The 10,178-nt window shown below is 37.8% G+C and overlaps 1 protein-coding gene across 1 annotated transcript; it reads right to left on the reverse strand.

Annotated features, from left to right (window-relative positions):
- Positions 1 to 281: 281 nt before the first annotated feature.
- Positions 282 to 9,772, reverse strand: LOC137940368 (uncharacterized). Its single transcript, XM_068785399.1, has 15 exons — positions 9,422 to 9,772; positions 9,237 to 9,334; positions 9,049 to 9,149; positions 8,892 to 8,970; positions 8,638 to 8,698; positions 8,500 to 8,546; positions 8,272 to 8,364; positions 8,088 to 8,178; positions 7,492 to 7,540; positions 4,534 to 4,650; positions 4,306 to 4,453; positions 1,325 to 1,417; positions 1,172 to 1,240; positions 686 to 728; positions 282 to 571 (listed from the first exon to the last, which is right to left on the reverse strand). Exons 1-15 carry the CDS (start codon positions 9,477 to 9,479, stop codon positions 471 to 473), a joined length of 1,248 nt encoding a protein of 415 aa, XP_068641500.1. The 5' UTR covers positions 9,480 to 9,772; the 3' UTR covers positions 282 to 470.
- Positions 9,773 to 10,178: the final 406 nt, after the last annotated feature.

Genomic DNA, 10,178 nt, shown 5'->3' on the forward strand with positions numbered 1-10,178 from the left:
ATAGGAAAAGGAAAAGAAGAAACAATCCAGTATAGCATACTTGAAATAACACTCAAAGTGAGGATAGCACCCCCAAATCAGGATGAAATGTCCCTTCTTGGTTTAATAACAATAAATCCCATTCTTTGAGTCGGTTCTACATTAGGTTATATAAAACTTAACATTAAATTTAATATTTTAAAATATTTTATTTGGGCTTTTATTTAATGTAATACGATTGGGATCAAAATGGAAAACCTACAAATGTAACCAGGATTACTCAAATGGTCAACTCCGACAAATCATACAAATGTTAACTCCCATCCATTGAGTCCAAAGTGTCAAAAAACCTAACCATAGGCTTTCAGATTACCTTAATGTGATTAACTACAAATGTAACCAGGATTACTAATAAATAACAATACAGATTATACTAGATAACAAATAATCACATTAACAAAAATGCTTCATTCCAAACTGAGTTGGTCATGTTATAGAATGATTTCCTCTTGTACACTAATGTTGAGGGTCTTATTTGGGAGAACAATACAGTTTACCACCACAACTTCATCTTCAACCGTGACAGCTTCCCCTGGAATAGAGAAACATCGATTGGTACAAAATTGTTAGTTCAGGAACTCCAAAACTTTCTACCTTGCAACTAATGGAGAGAAAGTAAACGTAGTGGAAAATGAGTGTTATATACCTAGAATGGTTATTCCAGTCTTAACATTGTAGTCTCCTTCACCCTGAATTATAGTTTAGAAATTTTAAATCAATGTCGCCAAAATTACAAAAATAAATAAATAAATAAGATCAATGTTTTCAATCAATAAATAAAAAGTCACTTGTGGCACATGACTTCCCATAAAAGTAAAATGCATGCAACAACAGGATTGCAGCAACAGGATAAGCCCTGAATTTGCAAAAATCGCAAAAAAAAAAAAAAAGAAACACTTAAAATTTTAAATGTTCCCCTTAGCGTTTTAGATTGGAACAACTTGACCTTCTCTCATTCGGGTAAAGCCAAATATCGCTTGAATTTTTTACAATAAAATTGAAAAAAATAGCATGAAAAACCAGTGTTCTTGGACATTTTCTTTGAGAGTTCATAAAATGAAGCTTTGAGGAGTTACTTAAGGCAGTCAAGAGTACAAGTTTAGGAAAAGAAAAATTTCAGATAAAGAATTACCTGTACACGTGACCATTTTCCAATAGAAGACTTCCAGCCAACAATGGCATGTATGACAACAGCATTTTCCTGATAGACAAGGAAAAGTACATTCATGAGCAGCTAATATAGAGTTGTGTTATGTATGTACCATACACTCATAAGCTTTCACACCTTGATTTCAACATCATCCAAAATGATGCAGCTGATAAGCCTTACACCTGGTCCTATACGGGCATTTGCAGATATTGACACATTGGGACCTATCTGTTCCAACACGTCACCAATAGGTCAGATACATACTTTATTTTGTAATCATTTTAAAATGGTAATAGGATTCAGTTCAGGTAAAAGAAGAGAATCTTAATGGGACACCATGCAAAGGCCCACGAGCAGATTAACAAAACTGCTCACAATAAAAACCTCTGTACAATAGAATCTATACAAGGGGTTGCCAACCCATCCCTTGAGATCCCTTCACTCATAACACAATCAACTTAGCTGAATGAAAAAAATTAATTTGATGCACACTTAAGACCACAAGTTCAAAGCCTCCTTGAAAATATCAAAATGATACCAAGACAGCTCAATAACACCGTTTTAACCCAATCACTTAAGCATCTTCCACAACAATCAAGTGATAGAATAACACACCACCAACTAGGATGCTACTCCAACGGATTGATCAATCAATTGGCTCATGTTAGGAAACACTGACTTTCATCAGACCTCAAATCTATGAAATGTAAAGAAACTAATAAGGGCGCACTGAAAAGAAAAAAGATTTCTGAAACTTGTTAGAAAGAGATATTCAGTATTTCTTGTTGTCAAGAGTTAGCTCCTTTTTTGTTCTCTTAATAAAATCACATTTCTTCTACATTTCAAAACTCCACCACACAACCTTAACCAGATTACTTTTCTTTTTTTTCTTTTTTTAAAACTTAACCAAGATTAATTGCTGACACATTGTTGTAAATGTGGATGGAAACTACAACCTAGACAACTGAGACGATATATGATTTGAAATGCCAACATCTTATAACAACCTAATTTTTCTTTATGAACACACGATAACAACCAATGAAAAACTTTTATACCATCTATTGGTTTTTGCAAGAAACAAAAAAAGCAAATCATATGAAATTGTGGCTGAGCCAGTAAAACCTCTGAACTCCAATCATAGGTCAACAGAGAGGTGCCTATATTCATGGAAGGGCAAACTTGTCTCAAAAGCCAAAAGATTAACTCCCCAAAAATCCACCCTTGCTGGCCTCCCATCCTTTTCTCTCCCTCCTTCACTATCCAGCTAGTGATGTAAGTAAAGTTGAGAAGCTTGAGAGAATATTCCTTCAGAAAGGTGCTTCAGAGGGCTTCAAATTCCATCTTGCAAAATGGACGGCCTTTTGTCTTCCTAAGAAATCTTGTAGACCTGTAAAGATGACTCCAGTAATGAATGATGCTGTCCCGATGAAATGGATTTAGAAATATTGCGTGGACGACTGATGCTACTTGGAATGACATTTTGGTAGCTGGTAGAATCCACTCCAGAAAATTATCCCCAATTTGGCACAAGATCCTAGATTCAAGGACCAGTGTCAATTCCAGGTGGGAGGTGGATCCCTGATTCACTTCTGGCCTGATCATTGGGTTGAAGAGAAACCCCCTTGCTAGGAGGTTCTGGTCTCTCTTCCTTCTCAAATATGCCAGATCTTCTTATCAGAGTTGCACACCAATTTGATGGACCAGTGGATAGACAGAACCTCCAATCAGAAGGAACCCCAATGATAACAAGATGGACAAGATTGGAGTCTTATGCTGGAGAATAATGGGCATCATTTCAACATATAATCCCCTTCAGTTGAAAATTTCATTGAAGACAAATCTCCACACTTTATCCCATGGGTCTGCTCTCTTAAGGATTTTGAGAACATGTTGGATGGAATGATCAGTAGTTGGAGACTGGATCCTAGCCTATCAGCCCGCAAGCAGCAAAGTATTTCTGCTTGGTACCTTCCTAATGATGGTGCTATTAATCAAAATATTAACAGATGCGCCCAGGGTAACCCAGGACCTGCAGGTCTTGGAGTCTCTTTCACTGGTCAGATGGATCTATTGACCTACTTATGCTGTGCCTCATGGTCTACATATCTACACCCTCATTTTCCTGTCTCCCTCAAGGTTGAAGAGGAGTCAGAACTGGTTAATAGTTGGCGCAATAATCCAGAAGAACCGCCTTAGAGGCATTAGAATCTTTTCCACGAAATTTGTGATTTATCTCGCCTTGTAGTTCCTAAATGGTCTCATGTTAACAGATCAGCTACCTGTAGCACTGACTCTCTTGCTAAGGAAAGGGTTGACCAGCATCTCTTGTTGTTATGACCAATCACCCTGTTGCTCCCTAAGGCTTTGTAATTTGCAGGCTTCTCTCCCTCATAATGAAATTGACTTTTCATAAACAAATAAATAAACTTGAAATCAAGATGGTCAAGATATTTTGCTTCAATTGCTATTCATGGAGCCTTAAAAGGTCAAGTGAATTTCATATACCATGGAGAGGACAGAAGGAAGTGGGTCTGGCTAAAATTCTTTAATTTCTATTTCTTTCACCTATAAATCCCAATTGTCCGGTGCTATTGTATCTTTCAAATGCCACTGGCTTTCTGAATTTTTCTTGACTGTTTCCAAACTTTAAAGTAAAACTGCCCACTTTAACTTTTTCTAAGGAAAAATGAATTAAAAAAAATATTTTAAAAAGAGAGACAAGATTAGAGATGTGTTTGTATAATTACTCAAATAGATTTTTATGAAATTATGGGTATTATTCTTCATAGTTTGTATTTGGTCTCACATTCCTAAATCAGCGAATTGTTTTGCTAATTTGCTTGCTAAGCAGGAGCCTCTCTCCAATCCCTTGTTGTAAAGGATTGCTCCCCTGATTTGTATCTTTTTTGTGTGCTTGCTGGAATAAAACATCACCTTTCTCAAACAAAAATTACCCAAATAGACTATTCAAATGGAAATGAGAATATATTGTGTTTTGAGGAAACCATAGACCAGCTAGAAAAATAATAATCAAGCAATTGATCCTCGTTCTGAACATGTGCCTAGGTCTGACAAATCAAAAAGGCCAAAATAACCAGAAGCAAGTAAACTACCTTAGCTGTTGGATGTACTTTGGCAGATGGATGGATGTAAACATCACCAATAATATTAGCAGATTTGGTGCCATCACCACTTGCTAGAAGATAGGGAGAGGTGTGTCGAAATTGAGAGAGATATAAAGCAGAACATTTCAACGACATCCTGAGTGCACAAAAGGTCAAATAACTACATAAATGTTAAACAACAAATAAAAGTAACAACGTTAAGACAAGTAAACTCACCCTGGAGTCTTAATTTGCTCCCAGAAATCCAGAGTCTCATACGTATATAGCTGCTTCTTTCCAGCGAGAGGTGACAGGATATCTTGATCCAGCCTGACAAAGTCTGTGGGAAGGGCCCTGTTCAACAATGTGAGATCAGCTAGAAAGTTGCAGAGGTAATATTAGCTTCCTTTTTATAATGTTAAAAGCTTCTCTAATTTAAGATAATGATTTTCTTTTTGGGGGAAAATGACCAGATATTATTCAACTTACATTTTACCATTCTAGGCATAAGATTTTTGTGACCAAAGCTAACCACATTGAGTAGCAACCTTGAGTGTGTCCATATGTTGTTTCATTTTTGTTTATTTTCATCAATGAAATTGCAACTATCTATGTTTTGTTGACTCAAGGACTCAACTAGACTAGCATAAGAATAGAAAACCTCAAGCCTTATTAAGATTCAGAAAAAAACAATAGCAAGAAAAAGAAAATGGAAGTAATAACACTAAAGCTGAATAAGGTTGTCTTTGTCATTGTAGTTCCACATAAAGCCAAGAGTCCTGCTTGCGTCTCATATTATTGGACAGAGTACAGCCCGCTGTAGGGCTTTAGAGAACCCTTCAAACATCTGTTGGCAAAAGACTTTCGGTGATCAGAGGACAGGGATCATCTTTAAGTCATTTGGCAAAGGTTTCAGCCAATGCAATAAGTTGGATGCAGAGGAATTCTTTTCCTCCTTGGAGACTTGTCTATATTTTCAATAAGATAACAGTTTTGTAACCACATCAAAGTTTTCTAGGCAGCATGTTCTAGGTCAGTTAGTAGTGTTTCAGATAATTTAGCTAAAGATGGTGTGCCCCATTTTTTTTTTTTTTATGAAGATGTAATTTTATTTAAAAGAAAGAAGAGAAAACTACAAAACTACAAAAGCGGAGGGCACAAATCCTTTAAAACGAGAGATTTCAGGAAAGCTCCCTCCTTGGCAAGCACATCTGCTGCCGAATTAGCAGATCTCGGAATGTGAGACCAAATACAAGAAAAGGAAGAAACAATATCCAAAATCTCCTAGAATACGTCCCAATGCCTCCATGGGGGAGAAGAATTGCGCTGGCACCAACCAATCACCACTTTGGAATCTCCTTCGATGTGAATAGGCCTACTACATTTGTCTTTGAACACCCGCAATCCATTAAGAAGACCATGTAATTCCGCCGACATCGAGTCGGATATGCCTAAAGGACCAGCATAGGAAAAACATTGATTCCCAGTTGAGTCTGAAATGACGCCCCCAAATCCCACCATCCCGGGATTTCCAAGAGAAGATCCATCAAAGTTTAGTTTTAGGTAGCCAGTTTCCGGAAGGGTCCATTCCTGCATAACTGGGATTTTAGCTCCAATGTGCATCCTCACCAAATTGCTCCAGTTGTCTCGAATGTCAGTGCCTTTGAAAGAGGAGAGGGTTTTTTTTGTCAATAACCAGGTTGATATTTGCCCTGTCACTCTATCAACAACTCTAGCCTCAAATTCGCTTTTAGCATCAAACCGCCTTCTATTCCGTTCATTCCAAAGCCCCCATGGAACGAAGCTAACACAAGCTAAGATAATCAATTTACCGAGGCCAGGAAGGGGATATTCCAAGATCGACTTGCAGAAGCTTATCAGGTCGACAGCAATACAAAATTGAATCTCCAATTTGCTTAAAATAGAGGTCCACACAGTCCATGAGAACTGGCACTGAAGAAGAGTATGACTGGTGGATTCATCTTCATTGTGGTAGAAAGGGCATAGTGGATCTATAGATGGGTGACCTCTTCTTCTGAGCACATCAACCATGAGAATTTTACTTTGACAGGCACTCCACATGAAAAATTTTACCTTAGGGGGGCACATAGATTCCAAAAGATGGTGTGCCCCATCAATTACTAGTTGTAGGCACAGCCTTCCACTAGTATTTTGAAGCTCAATGGACTCTTCGGCATCATTCATATCATTCTTATTTTCTGAAGTAATGAAAGTTAACTTTTAAAAGAAAAAAAAAATGGAGGGTTTCAAGGAGCAACAGGTGAGTGGAAGACACAAAAGCAAGAAGAAGAAAAAAAAGAGAATGAAACAGCAAAAGAACATATACTTTCTGGTTTTATGACCAATTTCCCTCACCACATTTATTGCTTTGATTACTCCTGCTTCAAATGGCTTTTCAGTTTTTATAATATTCTTCAGTTCCACCAGAAAAGAAAATTGAAATACTCTATTCCTAACCGAAACTCAATAAGTCTATCCAATTTTTTCTTGGGTGCCCTTCTTGGCCATCTCAAATTGAATTTAGAGGAATCATTGGAACCCAGGCTCATCTGAGTTTTGAGCCATTGTACATGACCGGATTGAATGCCCTCTACCATCTTCCTAATGCACTCTAACAACTTACTATGCACCTCTTAATGATGATGATTCCACCACTAAAAAGGTGCAATCCTTTTTAATAACCTCATAATCTGCAGAAGGCATTTCTCTGCCTTGGCAATAGTGGCAAAGGATTCTAAAGTTATTTTCTCGTGAACAAGAGAGAGATGGCCTATACTAGGAGGTTTCACCAGAAGTTCCTTCAGATTGTGACCTCTATGAAGATTTCCCAGCCACATGTGCTTCAATCAGTAAAATCCCTGACAGGCCAATTTATGGGAATGACCAATTTGTGATGACCTTTTATTTCCTGAATGGAGTAAGGCTTTGCACTCTCCTGTGTGCTGCTGGCCGAGGACCTGGCCTTGTCTGTCTCTCTTTTACATTTCACAAAATCTCTCTTATTTCAAATAGATTAAAAAAAAAAAAATTCATCAGTTCATTGGTTGAGAAGGCATCCTCCCCAGCCATTGAGCAAGGCTAGCATCATCTCAATAGCGAAAAAAACAACGGTTGTCTGGATTTAAAAATACCACTAAGTAAACTAATATTAACATGATTAAAAAAACAACATACTTTGCTGCTGATTGAAGGGCTTCGAAGCTGGATACACGCCTCAGATTAGCTGCAAAGAATAATTAGAGCTCAGAAATAAACAATCTCAACGAATGGTAAGATAATAAAAATAATGTAGCAGATACCTTGACAGAGGAAATAAGTCTTCACATATACCACTTTGTTGGTAGAAAGCTATTAAACAAACTCAATTGCATATAAATTATTTTAGTTCATAACCCGTATTAAGATCTTCTGTCTTGAAGTAACTTCTAGTACTTTCTGCAGTACAAAATAAGAACAATCCTCCAAACATCCTTTGGTGAAATTGGCATTGTGTCTTTCTTTTAGGATTGGATACAGCAAGTCTATAAATGTTTGGACCCCAGTTACATTATTACCTTAAAACTCCGAAAGAACCAGTATAGAAACTACCAACGTATAAGATATTTATAAGTATAATCCAGCTTCTAAATTATTTACATTAGGTTGTCATTAGTGCTCAACATAGGCTCTCAAATTACTATATTTGACTAACTTAAATTTGGAACAGATAATGGTATTAAGTAGAAACCCCATTCAAGCAGTTTATGCATAGGTCTAACTGGGATACCAACCTCTGTCTTTCCTTTCAGTGGAAACGTTCTGGATAGCAGTAAATATATCTGGAGTAAATACATAGACACCACAGTTTATTAAATCACTTACCTGCAGTGGAACAACAAAGACCATCAGACGAACCATGGAGTAAAATACACAATACTTCCCTGAAAGCATGAATGTCTTGGATCGCATACATACAAAGGTCTCAGGTTTCTCAGTGTAATGCAAGAGTTCATTGGTTGTTGGATCTGCCACCAACTCCCCAAACTGATTGGCAGATTCAGCAGATACCTGTGCAACAAAGAATAAAAGGATGTTGAAAATATTAAAAGAGAAATCCCCAACTATATGAATACAAAAATTAGTAGAAGAATCACATAGAATGGCGAAAAGGAAGAACAAATTTGGGTCTAAAAGCTTACTGACCTTGATCACCAAGACAGTCCCCATTCCCCCATGCCTTTTATGCGCATCTGACAAATTGAATTGAATTAGAAATGGCATGAGAAAATTAACAAATATTCCTTTTTGTGTATGAAAAAGAAATCTGGTGATGAGGCTCACCAAGCATTTCTGGCAATGGGAAACTACAGCAAACATCACAATTCAGCAGAAAGATATGCGACTGTCAGATTCATCCAATTCAAATGAGCGTTAGTACCTCCATGTTAGTTGATTAAATGAAGCATCGACGACAAAACGCAAGGTCAAACAAATTAACAGTGTCAAAAAACACTCGGATGAATGTAATAAACACACAAGCAAATATGTAAATAAATAATAGAACAGAAATGAAAAAGAAAATCACGGGAACATACCGGGCTGTCTTCCATGATCCGATCTCTGAAGTTATAAAGGCCACCGGCTGATCCAAGCGGCTTGTCTTCCTTCAAATATCTGAACATGAAAAACGAATAGACTTCAGAAGGCCTAATTCTTAAGTTAAAACAAAAAACAAAATGTGTGCTTATTTACCGTACGGGGACTTTAAGTTCGTTAGATATGGAAGACACGTAAAGAGCAAATTCACGCTCTTCGTAGAAGCCAACTAGATATATCTGCGCTAAATTTGGGATCTGCCATAACCAGAAAAGATAATCTTAATTACTTCACAAAACCTCCACCATCATAAGGCCCAGAGAAAGGGTGAGGGAGATATCTACTCTTTTGCAAGCAGAAATAGGGTGATGAACCATTGGCTGCCCGGCCAGCGGAAAAAGAGGCTTCGGAATATTGAAAGACAGCGGCCGGAACCGAGTTCCTGCAAAACTTAAAAGAAGAATCATTCAAATTGAACTGATAAAAACACACGAAGTGGCGCAAAGACAGAAGAAGGAAACGTAACCACCTTTCGTAGGACCGCCCACCAGTATCACGGCCACGACACTCTCCTCCGAGCTCCCCATAACTCCTCCCTAAACCTCAAATTACGATGAATTGCAAGAAATTGAAGGCCGCCGAAGCAACCTATTCAAATCATGCTCCCGCTAGGATAACAGAGGAAAAAAAAGAGGCTAAAGAGTAAAGAGTAGCGATTATGGTGTGAGCAGCCTATGGAGTGGAACGCCACTTGTTGGCAATAAGGGCACGGTGGCAGATCTAGTTCTTACATGGCGTCGCGCCAACGGGGGTTTTACGCGTTTTTCCTCCCAGATCCGAGGTGACGGAGAAGGGGCCTACCTCGTGGATTCGCCCGGCTGGTTGGTGCTTTTGGTTTGGCTCTCACACATTTTCTCCGTGGCCGCAGCATTTAATAATAAAAAAAAATAAAGAGAAGCTTTAGTTAAGAAGTCAATTCCAATCTACGTGGAATATATTCTTCAGTATAAAATATAGTAATATGATAAAAAAAAAAGAGTGAAAGATAATTCCAAGGAATTATTTAATGAGTAGGTTAATAAAAGAAGATATCCATCATAATTGTTTTACTCTAAGCTAAATTTGGACCCACCAGGAAGGTCACTGGAAACCTCTGGCCATGAGTGTCCAAATCAAGTGACTAATGGGCTCATTCCACCATTGGGCATAGACAAGGGGTAGTTACATGTAGCCCTGTCGAAAGATTGTATGTCTCGTGACCAAATTGTAGTTACATATAGGTATTG

The sequence above is a fragment of the Aristolochia californica genome, unplaced genomic scaffold, assembly GCF_029961685.1.
Source record: "Aristolochia californica isolate CCGP_79_NKW_82.1479 unplaced genomic scaffold, dmAriCali1.0.hap1 SCAF_9, whole genome shotgun sequence".
NCBI lineage: Eukaryota > Viridiplantae > Streptophyta > Magnoliopsida > Piperales > Aristolochiaceae > Aristolochia > Aristolochia californica.

What these genes read in the sequence shown, in the direction of transcription:
- LOC137940368 (XM_068785399.1), bottom strand. Translation starts at nt 9,479, where the DNA reads ATGGGGAGCTCGGAGGAGAGTGTCGTGGCCGTGATACTGGTGGGCGGT. An exon ending in GAACTTAAAGTCCCCGTACG is followed by an intron (nt 8,971 to 9,048) that starts GTAAATAAGCAC and finishes TTTCATGTTCAG; the next exon opens with ATATTTGAAGGAAGACAAGC. An exon ending in CCCATTGCCAGAAATGCTTG is followed by an intron (nt 8,547 to 8,637) that starts GTGAGCCTCATC and finishes TCAATTTGTCAG; the next exon opens with ATGCGCATAAAAGGCATGGG.